The following is an 18,436-nucleotide window of genomic DNA, read 5'->3' as shown; positions in this document are numbered from 1 at the left end:
GGTTCAACAAGCATAAACCGAGTGCCCAGTATATTCCAGGTCCTGAGCACAGCCCCAGGAACAAAGAGGTGACTGTGACTGTCATACTGGGGTGGGGAATACAGGTACTAAATTTAAAAAATCAATGTTTTGTTTGGGGCACCTGGCTGGCTCAGTCGGTTGAGCATCTGATTTTGATTCAGGTCATGATCTCACAGTTTGTGAGTTCGAGCCCCGCATCAGGCTCTGTGCTGACAGCTCAGAGCCTGGAGCCTGCTTCAGATTCTGTGTCTCCCTCTCTCTCTGCCCCTCCCCAGCTTGTGCTTTCTCTCTCTCTTTCTCTCTCTCTCTCTCTCTCTCTCTCTCTCTCTCAAAACTGTATAAACATTAAAAAATATTTAAAAATCAATGTCGATAAGGTGAATCAGCATTGGAGGGGAGGTATGCGTGTGTCAGGGAAGGCTTTTTTGAATGATTGAGACCTAAACTGAATTTAAAGTACAGAGGAAAGGCGGGTGGGAAAGAGTGAGCAGCCCAAGGTAAGGCACAGAATGGGAAGACCACATGTTGTGTTTAGGGAGCTCCAAGTAGTGAAAGCATTGGGTATTCACTTCCAGGGTGGCCGGGGTATTAGGAGACAGGTGGTGGCCAGAGGAAAAGATGGCTGAGGGATGTACCCAAAGAAATGGGTAGGTACTATCCTGCAGGTACCAGATCAGAGCTGTTTTTCAGACATATATATGAAAGCCGTGTGGAGAAGAGCACACTCATTGGTCCAGCAGCCCCTAGGGTCAGTTTGGCTCGGCTAGGAGTAAAAAACAGGTGGAATGAAAAAGATCAACCAGTCTTCACTGTGTTGCAAGCAGAAAACCTGAGTTGGGAGGAGCTTGGCTTGAGGAACTGGAGAGATCCCAAGAAATTTCCCAGCCAGACTTGTGTCACATGCTAGAGGACACGGCTGCCTAGGTCTGTCTAGGTCATTGATTCAGGATCGCCTGTGGAGCCCTGCTCTTGGCAGTCTCGCCCTGGGACAGTGCAGCTTCCTGACACCCTGGCAGAGCCTCCCAGGTGCTGAGTCAGTGCTGAACAGAGGGAAGAGGAGAAAGAAGAACCGGTATGGTTCTCAGTGGAACCTCCTCTGAGTCCTGAGTGAAGGCAGCAGAAATGAAGAGAAGGAAAATGATGGCCCTGGTGTTTCTGCATAAAATACTTATGCTCCAAATTTTCTCACTAGATGTGGTACGATTCAGAGCATCAAAGGCAGGTAAACCAGAGGGAGAAGGAGAGGGAGAGGGAGAGGGAGAGGGAGAGGGAGAGGGAGAGGGAGAGGGAGAGGGAGAGGGAGAGGGAGAGGGAGAGGGGGAGAGGGAGAGGGAGGAGAATGGCTGGGTTGGGATACAGCAGGTGTAGAAAAGCGTTCTTCTTCCTTCCTTTTTCCAGCTGTCCTTACACTGGAGCTGCCTCAGTCCCATGCACTCAACAGAAAAGGGAATGATGAACCAGGTGGATATACTTTCAGAAGCTCCCAAGCGGGAATTCTAAACTTTGCATATTCATTTTGATAATATTTATAAAAAGAAAACCGTTCTCAAATTCAACCTATCCCCTGCCCCCGAAATCAATCACTCCACCTTTGGCTTGGACCTGGGGACAGAGGTGCAAGTCCCCATCTCATTAGCACAGGCTCACCTTTTCCCTTTCTCCCCTCTACTTCCAGCTCCTCCTGCTCAAGGCACTGAGAAGGCACTCAGCAAGTGGCTGAGTCTGACAAATTCCCTGTCATAAGGTTAATAGCATATTCACAGTTGACCCCTGGGGGATGTGCTTCTCATCAACCCCGACAGATTGCAAAGCCCTGGCTTACTATTTACCACCATATCCTAGTATCTACTGGGCAGTCTCGTGCACAGAACAAACAATAAATGTCTGTGGGATGGACAGGTGCAAAAGTTGGGAACACGGTATGTTCCATCAATAAGGGAATGATTAAATAAAACATAGTACATTCATACCCAGGAAAACAGATTTTTGTTTGTTTGCCTTTATGACTCAAATTTAGATAAATGTACCTGGAAAGAGTTTCAGAGCATACTGTTTCACTTTAAAAAATAAAAATTAAATTAAAGAACAAAATATTCTATGAGGTCACTTATATAAAACAAAACAAAACCACACACACACAAAAACAAAGGTATATCTTTATGTGTATGCGTATGTATGACTATATAAACACATTAGGAAAGTTTGTAAGAACACCCACTGAACTTGTAACAGTGATAACTTCTAAAAAAGAAAGTCAGGGGTTAATGTTAATGGGGACTTTAACTGTGTTTATACATTGTTTACAATTCTTTCCAATCAATAATGTATTACTTGCATAATTTAAAATAAAGCATAATCTACAAATCAAAGACATAATTTTTTAAATCTGAAATTATTTCATGTGATTTTCTTCATCCTGTAAAACTTTGCTTGAATGAGTTAAAGAGCCTGAGGAAGTCAGTAGACCTAGTTCCCACTTGGGCAAGGGTTTATTTATCCTGCTTATCTCCAGTTAGAGCCAACAACGCTAATGATTCTGAATAGCACAGGCCACTCCTTGGCCGTCCCATCCACTCCCACCCACGACTTCAACTATCACCTCTATGTGGATGACTCCCAAACGCCTCTTTCCAGACACAGCCTCTCTCCACAAGCTGCAGTCCTGACTTTCCAACTTCCTGTTGGGTAGAGCCAACACCCCATGTACAAAACCAGACTCCTGTCCTCCTCCTCTCCCTAATTCAATTCTTTTGCCTAACTCCCTCCTTCCTATTAACTGTCATCTTCTTTTTCCCAGGAACCAAGAAAGGAAGTTTCCCATTCATCTCTAGCCCTCTTTATCCATATATCGACCCAGTTAACTATTACATTCTAGTGATTTTTCAAAGAAATTCTTCCCAACTGTTAACTCCCTTCTGTTGCCACTGACACCACATCAGATCAGGTTCTTTTTCACCCATAACCTGGACTAGGGGAATAGCCTTCTAAATGGTCTCCTTGCTCCTGACAGCTTTGATCACCAGAGGAAAGAAACTTAAAAACAACAACAACAACAACAACAACAACAACAACAACAACAACTTAGTGTTAGATGCTTTTTCATATACCATCTCACATGGCTGCCTAGGTCATACAACAATCCCTGGTACAAGGTATTATTGTCCTAATTTTGGAGGTTTTAAAACTAAGGTCGAGAATTTGCAAGGTGATTTGCAAAAAGTCTCACAGCTATTAGTTGCTGGAATTTTGATCTGAACCCTTGTCTGTTGATTCCAGAGCTCGTGGTTTTTCCACCACAGTTGGGAACTTCCATGGATCCTTACCTTCTAAAAGATAAAATACACACCTCTTAACCTGCCTTGAAGGCCTTCAACATTCTAGCTTCAAACCTAACTTTGTAACAGTATAGAGTACGCACCTGTCAAACACACTAATAATGTTTCACGTGCTTTATTTAATTTAACCCACCACAAATCTATGAGGTAGGTACGATGATTATGTTCATTTTATGGATTCAGAAACTGATGCAAAGTGAGATTAAAAATAGATTACTATGTTGGGGCGCCTGGGTGGCTCAGTCAGTTAGGTGTCTGACTTCGACTCAGGTCATGATCTCACAGTTTTTGAGTTCGAGCCCCACGTCAGGCTCTGTGTTGACAGCTCGGAGCCTGGAGCCTGCTTCGGATTCTATGTCTCCCTCTCTCTCTGCCCTACCCCTGCTTGCTCCCTGTTTCTCAAAACTCAATAAACATTAAAAAAAAAAAAACTAAAGAAAATAGATTACTATGTAAATCAAAAATTATCTCAAAATAAAATTTAAAAGATAGCTCAATCAACATTACCCAGCTAGTAAAGCTGGATTTCAAACTGAGGCCTGTCTAGCTAGAGAAATTTTTAGGAGGCAGAATGGACAGGTAATTCAGTTCATGCAATCAATCAACATTTGTCACAGGCTCAGTACTATGCTGGGGCTGGAGACAGGAGAAGGGAGCACTGACAGTAATAGCTGCTCCTCTGGAGCATATGCTCTATTGGGAAAGGCAGATATTGAAATGGGAAGGCGAAGCCTGCAGTGCTAAGAGACCATGGACTCAGGAGTAGCCTTGGAGAGCTGAGGGTATCGGTAAGTCAGTCACTGCAATAAGGAACATGGGAGAAATAGGTTTGGGAAAAGACTGAGCTCAATTTGAGACACAAGTTTTGGGAGGATGTCACACAGGCAGCTGGATATGCAGGTGTGGAGCTCAAGAAGAGCACAAAAAGATCTGGAACCATTGATGCAAAGGTGAAACACAACTCATGACAGTGGATTTAACCTAAGGAACCCCAGCATTTATGCAGGCAAACAAGGAAAGAGAGGCCTCAAAGGAGCCCCTGCCCACCTGGCTGACTAACACTCTCCTGTGAACAAACCTTCTGAGGACTGCTTCACCTTTTCCCAAGCAGGAACACCTTTCCCTTCTTTCTATCAAGCCACACCATGCCTCAGTTAAGCCCTCACCTTGTACCAGAACACTCCAACCCAGAGCTTCCTCTCCTGGACTCAAGTCATGGAACAAATGGCCGGAGACTCCACCGTTTCTTTGTAAGGATACTGAAAATTTCAAGTATTTGTGCCCTGTGTCTCCCTAACTGAACTGAAAGCTCTTTAATGACAAATCACTGGTTTCAAATTAGGAATACAGTTAATCCTCTTTACAGAACCAATCAATAGTAGTCAATTCCAAAAAAAAAAAAAAGTGTAATAAAGCAGTAAATCAATAGCCGAGCATTTATGTAAACTAGTTACTCCAGAAGGACCGGAATGCCTTCCTCAATACAACAGCAACCAGCATCCTGGGCATGCTCTCAAGTTTTCCCCTGAGCCTCTACACTGAATAGAGCCAGTCACAAGGTGACCTCTTCTTGTGCATTTCTCGTCTGTTCCTTGGAATGTGCCACGTTCTTTAGGCTTAGCAGCCCTTGCTTCCAGAATCCTTCAAGTTGAAAAAAAAAAAAAATGTCTTCCAAAGGGAAGAAATGAGGGTGAAAATGATTTGCTCAAGGAAACACCAAGTAGCAGCCAAAGAAGCATCTTTCCCATGAGTCAAGCCACAGTTTTAACCAAGCCCCTTTAACAAAATCTTGTCATATTTTATGGCTCATAAATGATTCCTCACTCATAAAGTTTACACTACCCTTCCATACATAAATAAATGTCCGAGCTATAGAGAAAGGGAGAGAGTTAGTAACTTCTTGTTTCACAAATCACAGAAACTGTCAGGTTCTCACCCGCATTATCACCTGGCTCAGGTAATCCCAGGTTAGGCAGCAGCTTTGGGGGTATTGCTCATCCCATCGGCAAGCACAGTTGCTGACACACAGGAGTGACTCAACATGACCTCTGTGTATATGAGTGATGAATGGATGAGAAAAGAAGTTTGGGGAAAAAACAAAACTGTAGAAAAGAATGAGGAGGCAGGCAATGAAGGGTGACATGTAAGTAGCAAGAGTGAGAAGAGACAACCAACCACCCCCTATATCTGAGGCTCAGACTCTCCCCAACTTCTCCACAAAGACACCAACACAGTAGCAACATTTCGGGGTCAGTGTCTCAATCCTACAGCTGTGAAATACACACTTAACAGTATTCACCATTTAGTATTTTTAAGCTTTGTAACTGCCTTCTTTCTTTCTCTTCATGTGCCTTAGGAACACTTTTTTTTTTTTTAACCTTTCAGCTAAATTAAGCCTTGACACCGAAATTGACAACTACTAGATTCTTAGGCAATGATGCAGCCCAAGCTTGTCCTTTGGGTTTGCCTCAGTGCTGCTTTAACGTCCCATTGCTCCAGAAAAGATCTGTCTTTGGTGTCTGGTATCCTCAGGGATGGTACCTAACCCTCTAATGGCAGAGTTCCCATTCTGCCTATCTTATGAGAGACACAAAGAAGCATGAGTGTCCCCAGTATTTAAAAAAAAAAAAAAAAAAAAAAGAGCATTGATCGCATTTTCACAACACAGGAAGAGCCCCAGTTAACCCATCTCTGATATGCACTTTATCCTACTTACTTTGCCACACAAACAGCATCTCTAGCTCCTCACCATATTGGAGGCTGCCCCTGTCACTCTCAGGAAAGCACAGGGTGGTCTCCTGGAATCCAGTCTATGCATACCCAGGAGCAGCAGCTAATTTTAACAGCAGCCTTTGATGACCATGGCTAAAATCTAGCTAAAAAGAATTCCAAAGTACAATCCAAATGGGTTCTAGATTAACCTCTATCTTAGAGATATAATTCATTAATACAATGATAATAAATTGCCACAACAAGACTGCAAGCATGGTTTAATGGTAGATTTGTTAATGTAATGTAACACAGCAGTAGGTCAAATGTGAAAAAAGCATTAAATCACCTCAAAGATTACCCTTTTGGCATGTGACATAATGCAACTTCCTTTTATTTCTTTTTTAAAATATGTGACTACAAAATTACTTTCTCAAAGTGATTTAAGCTTTTTAAAAACAAAAGACAATGTTATATTTCTTAGTGAATATGAAAAGCATTTCCATTAAAATCGGGATTAAATTAAAAGGTCTATGATCCTTATTCTTAGTTAATAATACTCTGGAATTTCTGATTCACAAGAGAAATAATCATTACTTGTGGATAATACAATTCTCCACATAGAAAGCTCAAGAGAATCAGCTAAAAGATTAAGATGATTAAATAAAAAACATTTTTTAAAAATAAGAGAAATATAATATGAAGGTTACTACAAAACTTAACTGAGAGACATTTGAGTAAACGAGTAAATTAAGAAACATACTGAAAGGATAAAGAAGATGTGGTATATGTATACAATGGAATATTACTCAGCCATAAAGAAGAATGAAACATGGTCATCCAACATGGATGAACCTAGAGAGCCTTATGCTAAGTTAGATAAGTCAGACAGAGAGAGACAAGTACTATATGATTTCACTTGTACATGGAATCTAAAAAACAAAACAAATAAACAAACAAACAGACCCTTAAATACAGACAACAAACTGGAGGTGGGGGGACAGATGGGTGAATTAGATAAAGGTGATTAAAAAGTATAAACCTCCTAATATATAATAAATAAGTCTTAGGGATGAAAACTACAGCATAGGGAAGATAGTCAATAATATTGTAATAACGTTTATGGTGACAGATGGTGATGACACATTGTAATGAGCATTGAGTAATGTACAGAATTGTCAAATCAATATATTACACAATTAAAACTAATATAACATTGTATATAAATTATACCTCAGTGATAAATTTTTTTTAGAAAAGAAAAATAAACATACCAGAATGTAAAGACTAATTACTATAAAGACATTCATTCTTCTTGAATTAATATATAGATTTATTTCAATCCCAGTCAGAATCTCAGTGGATTTTTGAGATTTGACAAAATGTCTCAAAATTTAATTTGCAATAAAAAGCAAAAAATAGTAATAATAAAGAAAATTTGAATAGCTATAATGAGAGAGAACTTCCTTTATGCGATACTAATATATATTATAAGGCTAACATAAATAAAACAGTGAGGTACTCAAGCATTTGAAGATAGATTATCTTATGCCTGAAACTAACTTTAGAATATACAAAATGAGATTAGAAGTTGCCTAGGATTATCCAATGTATGTATTATTGAGGGAAATTATATAAGGAATATAAATATATATGAGGAATAAATATATTATTAAGGAAAATTAAGTATTTAGAAAACAGGTTAGATCTTCAGCTAATAATATGTACAAAAAAACTTATTCCAAATGAAAATTTGAATGTAAAATGCCCCTGAAAAGCTAGGGGCACCTGGGTGGCTCAGTCACTTAAGCTCTGACTTCCACTCAGGTCATGATCTCACAGCTCATGGGTTCAGCCCGAATCAGGCTCTGTGCTGACAACTCAGAGCCTGGAGCCTGCTTCGGATTCTGTGTCTCCTTCTCTTCTGCCCCTCCCCTGCTCACACTGTGTCTCTCTTTCCTTCAAAAATAAATAAACACTAAAAAAAAATTTTTTTAAAGCCTGAAAAGCTAAAAAATATAATCATAGAAAATAGATAAAGACTACAAATTTAAAGGCCATGGAAGTAATTATCAGGAAGGACTAGATCTGCCTGGTCATATGGAAATTAAAATTTTCTATATGTTAAAAAACATGCTAAACATTTCAAAAATATGATATTTCATTAATATATATAGTATCCCATAGTGGGGGTAAACATAATCTGCTTAATTATGCTTAACAAAGTTAGGTGAAAACTTATAAAACATGAAAACATGATCTCAATTTGGAAAAAAAAAAAAAAACAGGAAAAAAAACCCTAGAAAGCCATGAACCAAATGTTAGTAATTACTCTAGACAATAGAATTGTGGTTGATTTTTGGACTTTTTCTTTATCATACTTCTATTTCCCAAAATAAACATATTGTTTTGCAATCAAGAAAAAATGCTAACTTTGAGCCCCGCATCAGGCTCTGTGCTGACAGCTTGGAGCCTGAAGCGTGCTTCGGATTCTGTGTCTCCCTCTCTCTCTGACCCTCCCCCACTCACACTCTGTCTCTCTCTCAAAAATAAAATAAACATTTAAAAAATTTAAAAAAAAAGAAAAATGCTAGTTGAGAGAAACAGCAGCAAGTGACAAAGACAGGAAATTACTTATAAAAATACAGGATGCAGGAATGTTATATTCTTAATTCATGAAGAAGTCTCAAGTTAAAAAAAGATAAATGGACAAAAATAACAATTAAACAACCAAAAAAGCACAATTATGTGTTATATATTTATCAATATGTATATTTATTTCTAGTAAGCAAAGAAATGCACAAACTATGAAACACCAAGTCTAGTATCTTTCACTGACATCCACTGGAAAGACTACTCTAGTATATCAGAAGTAGAAGCACAAATTGGTACAACCTTTTTGGAGAGCATTTTGGCAGTATGTATCAAGGGTCTCTAAGAAAATTCTACACTTTGATTTGTGGTACTTCCACTTCCAGGGACTCTGTGCTAAAGACAGAATGAGAGATCTAGGCAATGGAGAGGTATTTAAATAGAAAAAAAATCAGGGATCAACAGCGAAATTTCCAGCAGTAGGGGAATGGATAAGCCCTCCATGGGACCACATGATAGAATGAGACCCAACCACTGAAATCAAAGTTTGGAAACACCAAATGATGTGGAAACATCTTTTGTTGTTGTTGTTGTTGTTGTTGTCAATTTTATTTGTTTATTTTGAGAGAGACAGATAAAGTGTGAGAAGGGGAGGGGCAGAGAGAGACAGACAGAGAGAGGGAGAGAATCCCAAGCAGGTTCCATGCTGTCAGCTCTGAGCCTGATGTAGGACTTGAACTCGTGAAGCCATGAGATCATGACCTGAGCCGAAATCAAGGGTCAGATTCTTAACTGACTAAGCCACCCAGCCGCCTCTAATGTGCAAACATCTTAATGATGGACTGTTAGGCAAAGAACCCAGGATTCAAAATTGAGTATTATATATCTACAGTATGGTCTTAATTCTGTTTGAAACAAAGGTCTCAGTTTTGCCACTCCCCAGCTAGGTGGCTTTGATCAAATCCTTGAGTCTCTCAAGGAGACCAGTTCTTTCAACTTTAAAAGTAAGAGGGAGACAATTGGACCCTTCCTTTCTAGCCCTCAATTTTCACTGTTGGATGACATAGCACATAATAAAAAAGTAATAAACAAGTCATAAATGGGTATATAACGTCTGCATTAACAATTAAAAATTTTAAAAAATAATAAGTAAAAGAATTGTAGTTGTTAAAATTGTTTGGATTAAAGATTCTTTTTTTTTAATTAGTATATCCTAAATAGGTGACATATTTTAGATCTGTGCTAAGATAGTGATAATTCATTAGAACTATACAGTGTGGCTAGAAATAAGCACACTCTTATCCTCTGTAACTAATTTGATCTGGGCTTGCCTGCCTGAGTGGGGAACACACTTCACCTGTTGTCAGCCATCCCATGACTTGGCATTGGTGAGGCTCCGCCCATTCTCAGTCAGCAAGGGGGTGGTCATGGGAGAACCTGCAAGGTTGTCTGACTGCTATGTTGCATAGTGGATGATGGTCACTTTTTTGGAGTTCTTTTTGTAAATTTCTTTAGCTTCTGTGTATATTAGCTCAAGAAATTCTTACCTTCCTCTGTTAGGTTCAAATAATAATTGAGCATATTTCTTTCACAACCGCCTGGAGCTTTACCAATCCCTCCCACTATGAATTGTAAAACCATGCCGGAGGCACGATGAAAGAAAAACCTCAAACACAGTAAACCAGGCTGAGTTAGGGCCTGAGTTATTGAGCCTGCTGAGTGGCAAAGAAGTGAATCTAAATCTGCTCAGACCCCAGCAGCTAACAAAACTGCAGACAGAGTGAGGTTTATACTTTGCCCTATCATCCAAATTCATTCTGCCTTGGGGCGGGGAGGGGAGGGGGGGGAGGAACACATTTCATGCCAAAAGTTTTTAACTTCTGTGAATTTTAACCACCTCTCTGAAATTGACAAACCAGACTGCCAGAGAGGGCTTCAATTCTCCCAGGCAAACAAACCATAGGTGAAAATATGTTCATCAATGAAATCTGAGTTCATGTTATTAATAATAACAAATGAATTGAAACTTCTTTAGAAATGACAGTAACTTGAACCAAATCCAGTGATATCCAAATTAAACTCTGTTATATGATATTTTAATCCCAGATGTGTATAGTATATACTCAGTCACATGTGTTTTTCCCAGTGATTTTTTTCCATTCCCTGGATTTTCCATAGTCAGTGATATTATATAGTTTAAACCTAAAATGAAGTCATCAAAACAGAGTCTCTCCTTGCTTCTGCCTCTTCCTTAATTCTGAATATTGCAGCCCTACTGTTTTATTATTATAATGCAGTTGTTCTTATAAGGCATTAAAAACATATAAATGATCATTGTGTTTTGTTGTATCTCTGGACTTATAAGGACTCATAATCAGCCCCTCTTAAGGGAGACTTACCAGTACTTTTATAAATGGATCACATTTTCTTGGGGCCACCAGAGCAGATCACGCCACAGAGTGTGCAGCAATGCCACCACTAAGTAGATAATGGCACTGACCAGCACTGTGTGACCAATAACCCTGTCAAGCTTAGCCACCCCGTTTATGTTTACATTTTGTTAAATCCTAAGGGTAGAGAGGAAAGGATTCAACAGTGTTCAGTCTGTATTATGGACCAAATGCTTTGGAGAAGAAAAAGGGAGGAGACGGGAGTTTCATTTTGCTCCTCTCATCCCAGCCCTTACATCTGGCAGACAGGGGAGGAAAGAAGAAATGTCTTGCAAATCCTAAAAGTAGCAGAGACCCTGCTTCCTGGCAGAGGGTAGTGAGGCCTCAGAGACCTTGAGGAGGTGAGGCTGCTGTAGAGGCAGCCTCAAGTTACTGCACCTGAAGTCACCTGCGGTCAGGGACAATGGAAAGCTCAGTGGTAACCAGGCAGAGAGAGGAGGAACAGCAGACCTCCAGCTGCAGCCCCGTTAGGAGAGCAGAACCCTGTGAAGACACAAGGCTAGTTTCTTCTTCTATTGTGTCATTGGGAGACTTAAAAACGATCCTGAGAGCTAGTGTTTGTTGAATTTTTATTGTGAATCAGGCACTGTTCTAAGCCCTTTGCATGAATCATCTCATTTATTATGTAGATTCTATTGCCCCTCCCATTACATACATGAGGAAGTTTAGGTCCCAATAGACGAAGGTTATGCAGATTGTATATAAGTAGTAGAGTTGGGATGTAAACAGATCTAAGCAACATGTATCCAAATCCCAAATTTGTAAAATGCAGTTAGAGAAAATACAGAGTTATATATCTTGCACATCCAAGTCTCTGGGCTAAAGGTCTTCTTCAGAGTGCGTTAACATGCAGGTTGGTTCCTCTCAAACTTCTCTGCCTCTCTAGCAACAGAACTGCCCTTCCAGGACAAATCTAAAGCAGAACTTCAATATATAAATAAAATTAATAAGAGCAAGGCTGCAGGGCAGAAGCAGGGTGAAGGGCTGAGGTCTTCTCCTACCATATCCTTCACCTGGCGGAGGCCCCAAACACTCCTGGAACATAGTTTGAAAACCACTGGTTTCGACCAATACCACTCTGAATTATGTGCTTGAGAGACAAAAGCAGCACAGCTAGAAAACCAACAATAGCCAGCTAAACCAAAGGAAAAAGGCAAAAATAACCCTCCCCCCGGCCTCAAGAATCACAGTGGTACCTCACTATCCCCTGACACTAACCATCTCAAGTTTGAGCATTTGAGGGGCCAGAAGAAGGTGGAATTCAGGGTTGGAGCAGAGAGTCAGGAATGAGGCAAATCCAATAAACAGGCAGAGGTGGGAAGCAGAGCCAACAGGACTCCTGGGCCAGCGGTCTGTGGTGAGTGAGCGAGGCTGCTGTAAGAACAGAGGTGGGAACGAGAGGGAGGCCTGCACAAGAACTGCTCCCAGAGTCGGCGTCCTCCGGCTATGAGATGGCAATGGCAAAAACTCACCGAGCACTTCAGTACCAGGCTTTTGGGGCAATGGGGGGACTACACTGCCCTCCTTCTCACTGATTCAAATACTATCTTTTCCTTCCATACAGTAACATACTGTTCAGGGGCTGATACTGTCAGACTAAGCAGACAGAAATAAATGCCTGCTTCGGGGAGTAGTGTGGGTAACACTTAAGAGCGTCAGACTCCTTGGCATCACACTCTAGCTCTGCCACTACTAACTGTGTAACCTCGGGAAAGTTATTGAACCTCTCGGTGCCTCAGTTTCCTCTTCTCTGATCTGCAGAACACAAAAGCACCTATCTCAGAAGGCGGCTGTGAGGATGACAGGTTAATACACGTAAAGTACTCAGAACAGTACCCAGCAAGGTTTGCCCTAGGTATTGGCTGTTATCGTTCCCTTATTAGGAGAGCTTTTGTTTCTGCACCCAACCACTTTCTGGTTTCTCTTCCATGCCATATTAGTTTCTTATTGTTGCTGTGATAAACTGCCACAGTTTCTGTGGCTTTAACAACATAAATTTGTTATCTTACAGTTTTGAAGGTCAGAAGTCTAAAATGGGTTGGTAGGGCTGCATTCCTTCTGGAGGCTCTAGGGAAGAATCCATTTTCTTGCCTTTTCCAGCTTCTAAGAGGCCTGCATTCCTTGGCTCATAACCTCTACCTCCTACTAGAGACTCTGATCCTCTTGCCTCCCTTTTATAAGGACCCTCTTGATCAGACTAGGCCCACCCAGATAATTTCCTTATCTTAAAATCTTTAATTGCATCTGCTCAGTCCCTTTTGTCGTGTAAAGTAACATATTTATAGGTTCTGGGGATTAAGACTTGGACACCTTTAGACGACTATTGGAATTATTCAGCCTACGACACATGCCTCTCCAAAGTCTAAAACTGCACACTGGCAAGGCTAAGGTAGACCCAGAGGGCAAGAACAATAATATTAGTAGCTAACTTTTTGAGCACTATGTACCTGGCACTATGCAAAGTGCTTTAAGTGCTTTAAGATCTTACTCAGGTCTCACAGCAACCCTGTAAAATTACTACCCTGCAGAAAGGATAATTTCTTGTCTAAGGTTGTACAGCTAGTAGGTGGTAAAGCCTATGTAAACCAGGTAAGTTTGATTCTAGCGTCCTTGTATTTCACCAATAGAATACCTTTTCCCTACACCTTAAGCTATTATAACTTAGGGAGAGGGGAAAAGGGTTGCACCATGACAATCAGGGGCCTCAGAGACTGTGCCATAAAAGGCAAAATGCTCCCTGGATACAGAGAGACAGGGGTCCTGCAGAGCCCATACTAAAAGATCCACACAAATAGTGAAGCACTCAGAACATTTTATTATACTCAAAGGAGAAACCTTGGGATTAATTAAGAATTTCTTCAAGTATACCCAGGAAGGGACCACTTAGTCTTGCCACCACTTGGGGAGGGAAAGTGAAAAGCCCATTCCCGACCCTGGGCCAGGTCTGCAGTTCTAGTCAACCTCCAAAAAGAAGATAGGAACTCACAGTCTCCTGTGAAGAGACTTCCAACTGAGTCACACGGATCCAGATCCTCTGAAACCATACCAGGAAGTCTCAGAACCCCTGTGGGCCACCAGAGTGGCCCCACCAGTGTTCAGCAGTCAGTATACACCAGGGCCAAACCATCCCCCCTGCCTTCTACCCCATAACAGTTATGAGTATATAACCTGCCACGTGCCACTGGTTTCAACAAGGGACCAGTAATTTTACCAATACCACAATGAATGGCCTCTTTTTCTATCAGTTCTTACACGGTGAATGGCTCAAATTTTCTATCAGTTCCTACATGGCGAATGGCTCAAAATCAACTATGATGGGCACAAGGTGGAAAGGGGAAAGGCAAACAACTGCTAAGCACACGTGGTTTAACTAACCATTCATAGCATCTCAACCTCAACTGCTAAACAATTTAGCCACAGCCCTACCTGAAACTTTCTAATCAGCGGAGTTATAGCTACCTGGCTTCACCCAGCCAAAAAAAAGTGACCATTTGTTTGTTTTGGGTGACGAGACCAGAGGCTGATGCAGAATAGCACAGTGGTCAAGGGAATGGACTCTGAAGCCAGCCTGCTCTGACTGCCTCCTGGCTCTGGCACTTTCTTGCTATGACCCATGAAAGTTACTTAACCTTTTAGGTCCCGGGTTTCCCCATCTTTAAGATGCACATGATAATGGAGGTCCATACTCCTTTATCCAAATCAGAAGATTTTTGGCTTTTATAATGGTAAGACAGTACCGTGTGCCATATATCACATAACACTGTTGGGAGGATCCACAGCAAACATGTCCATTCTTTCTGAAATAAGAATGTATGAACAGTTCTCACCAGGTGAGAAAAATAAAGACTACCTCATGTCAAGTCAGACCAAATTTTGTAGCCAAACTTATGAAAACCAAGTTTTCAGAGCTTGTTTTGATTTTAGAATTGCAGGTAAGGGATAACACGTCTCTGGCACTTGCTGCCAGAATGAATGTTCGAATGAAATGAGTTAACAGATGTAGAGTACTTAGAACACTACCTGGAATGCCGTAAGCTCTGCAGAAGTGTTACCAACAACAACTGCTACCATGATTTGCATCTAAATAGACTTGCTAGAGCATTATAAACAGGAACATTTTAATTTATGACTAAATTTGGTTCAGAAATCAGTACCTTGGCGATGAACAGGCATGAACCCTTTAGAACAATATTCCAGGACAGGATTTCTGAAACGATGGAAATGTCCTGTATCTTAACTATCTGGTAGAGCAGCAACTAGCCACATGTAAGTACTGAGCTCTTGAAATCTGGCTCATTAATTTCATTTAATTCTAACTAATTTGAATTTAAAGCCAAGAGCCCTATGTGGCCTGTGGCTACCGTACTGATGGCGCAGCTATAGAGGGCTAGGATCCAACCTGGCCCATGAAAACCTATTTAAGCCATTAACACAGATGAAATATAGCTTTAGTAAATGTAAGCCTGAGTCCTGCACCCTGAGAGCAGAGAAGACCACGTGATGCTGAAGAGAGTCTTCTCTTCCTTTCTAGGCCTTGTGCTTGGCCCATGGCAAAGTACATCTTTGACATCATCTTTACCCTCCCCACTTCTCCATCTCCAACTCCCTTTTTGGGGATCCCACATAACTGGTCCACATGCTTCTCTAAGCCCCATCATACCTCCCAGGCCTTCTACCACAGTGCCATGCTCCCTATCACCTGCCTTCCCTCTCTCCAACCAAATTCCCACTTGCTCAATGCCAAGATGTCAACCAAATGTCAGCAGGAAAGCAACTTGATCAAACAAGCCACTATTACTTTCTCTAACAGCTTCCCTATGTTTCCTTCTAAATCCAGAAGCTCTTAATTGTTGTGTTCCCCAGGAATCCCCCTCTCCTCCCACCCACCCCCAGCAGAGGTAGCCCAGCCAGAGAGAGAGGAGTCTGGGCTGAAGCAGCTGTTGTCCTCCGTAGGCTGCCTGCCAGCCAGGTGTGTGGCAGTTGGGGACTGCCAACACACACACATGCAGAGCGGGCTCGCTCTGTGCAAATATCTCCTCCTGCCCAAGCATGAGAAACATTCCCTGCTCTCTGCTCTAAAAAAAACATCATGCACAATTCTTTCCAATTATCCTTTATTCATTTAGAAATTTGTAAGTAACAAATTGCACATTAAATTCATTTTTTTTAAGTACACAACAAAAACCCAGAAGAGACTGTGACTAAGAACAGTTGCAAATAAAAAAGAAAACCAACCACCTTCACTGGAATCTAGCTTCACCACAACCCACTTGAGCATGGAATTTTTAATGACACAGGTCAACCTTGGAGCACATCCAAGGAGCTTATGTTACTAGAAGGACTGGAAGAACGTCCCTACAGCTCAGTCTCACCTCTTACTTGGTCCCAAGGCATGGACCAAAGATAATTACTATGCATGGCTCCTAGGTATAAAGAAAATTTCCTCTGTCGGCCTGTAAATGGAGGACACATAAATGGTAAATATTATGTTTTTCAATATATCCTTTCATTTATACTATCTTCTCCAAAGTAAAGATTTGAATCAAAGAACAAAAGTCTTAACACTTAATAGCAGCCCACAATTATTTCACAGGGCCTTCTAGTCGCAAGCACTGTGCTAAGAAAGCCACCATTAATGCCTTCAGTAGGAAAAATGAGACGTGCACATAAATAACTCTGGAAGAAAAGAGAGGTCGGGAAGGTAAAATGCTGCAGGAATCCCAGCAGCGGCAGGTTGACTATTTGGGGTTGGGGTTACCTGGGATGGCCTCACAGCAGCAACAAAACTCAGTCTGAAGGATGGTTAGGATTTAGAATGGTGAAAAGGGGCAGGAAGGGCATTTGGGAAGAGGAAAGGACGTTCTAGCTGACAGCATCATCAGGCATTCTTTAGAAAGTATTCGTGAAGACATGGCTGCATACATCATCCAGAGATAGTTCAACTCCCCTTCTCCCGCAGGGACACACTGTGGGACAGTATCTATGGGGTCACCTTCACCAACCACCCAAGAAAAGTTTTCAAAAATTCTCCCTAGTGGGTCCAGCATTCTTGGCCTCCCCTGTGCCCATTCTGCGGTCGAGGCCCCACCCTATTCTACCAGGGGTGCCGACAAGAAACGCAAGGAAAAGTGCTTAATCTTGCAAGGATCTAAAAGATCTACCAGCAAATTCTGCATAAATGCAACTACAATTATGAACAGCATGCAAATAAAACTTTCCGATGAAGTGAATCTCCCGTAACATCTCTTCAGGGAGCTAGTGAAAATGATGCTGATAAATCTTTAAACGATGAATCTTTCTTACACGGAACAATTGGTTGAGTCGGTTGAACCCACTGTCTCATGGATTAAACACCAGGCAAGGATTAAAAAAAAACCAAACCCATACAATTTATACTGCGCATTTGTTATTAGCCACAACGGCGGGCTTCTGGCTCTATGTTACTCATTATCGCAGCACTAGAAAACATTTTAAAAGACGTGGCCATCCCAATTACCAGTTAAAGTGAGCCCAGGTCCAACATGGGATTTTCTAGGACTTGATGTAGCTCAGTCTCTCCAGGAACTATCTCGTGGGCACCTTCCTTGAAATCCTGTTGCTAGGTGCCGCCTCAAAGAGAACTTATGTTTTCCCTCCTTGGGCTGGCCGCCTCCACAAGCATACAGAAAACGCGGCGGAGACCGAGGCAAACGTGTGAGGGCAGCGAAGTCGGCGCTCAGGGCGCCCTCGGGCCGGAGTGGCCCGCGCGCCCTCGGAGCCCGGCCTTGGGTCGCCCGGGTGGGGGCGGGGCCCGGGCCCCCACGCCAGGTACGGACCCACGCGGCCGCCCTCGCGGATACGCTGGAGTCGCACAGGAAGCGCCCACCTCTCCCCGGCGCCAACCTCGGGAACCGAGCCACACGGTTGCCTCCTCACCTCTGCTCTTCGGGCCAGTCGCGCCGCACCGAGTCCCCAAGTGCAGCGTCCCCTCTGGGACGCGCCTGTCGCTAGCGGCGTCGGGTGTCCCCGCTACCGTGTGTCAGCGGCGGAGCGGGTGCCAGCGGCGCGCCACAGCCACAGGCAAGTGCCCGGGAGGCAGAGCCCGGGGCGCGCCGCCCGCCCTCCCGCCCGCCGCGCTCTAGCGTGTGCGCCCCCGCGGGCGCCGCTCCCTCGCTCCGCGCCCCTGGGCTCTGCGCGCTGCCGGGACGGCACGGTGGCGCGGGCGGCAGCGGGGGCCCCCGCCCTGGGCCGGCCTTTCCCAGAACTCGCCCGCCCCGGGTGAGAGGCCGCGAGCGCCGCCGCGGGCCCCCGGGCGGCCGGGGGAGCGGCCTGAGGCGGGGCCCGCCCCCG

General features: G+C 42.7%; 2 protein-coding genes across 3 annotated transcripts in view; both read right to left on the bottom strand.

Moving 5' to 3' along the window:
* Positions 1 to 18,361, bottom strand: part of PLCE1 (phospholipase C epsilon 1) — a 321,900-nt gene extending 303,539 nt beyond the window's left edge. For both annotated transcript variants that reach the window (XM_049646407.1, XM_049646408.1), the window contains exon 1: positions 18,023 to 18,361. The gene's annotated coding sequence lies outside the window, so the exon portion shown is untranslated. The remainder of the gene's footprint in view (positions 1 to 18,022) is intronic.
* Positions 18,094 to 18,436, bottom strand: part of LOC125933143 (translation initiation factor IF-2-like) — a 1,641-nt gene continuing 1,298 nt past the window's right edge. Inside the window, exon 3 of the mRNA XM_049646005.1 lies at positions 18,094 to 18,415. Within this exon, the coding sequence (XP_049501962.1) occupies positions 18,094 to 18,415 (322 nt within the window). The remainder of the gene's footprint in view (positions 18,416 to 18,436) is intronic.

Source organism: Panthera uncia, chromosome D2 (assembly GCF_023721935.1).
Source record: "Panthera uncia isolate 11264 chromosome D2, Puncia_PCG_1.0, whole genome shotgun sequence".
In the NCBI taxonomy this organism is placed as follows: domain Eukaryota; kingdom Metazoa; phylum Chordata; class Mammalia; order Carnivora; family Felidae; genus Panthera; species Panthera uncia.
The sequence above is the reverse complement of the archived record's forward strand: the minus strand, read 5'-3'. Positions and strand labels throughout refer to the sequence as shown.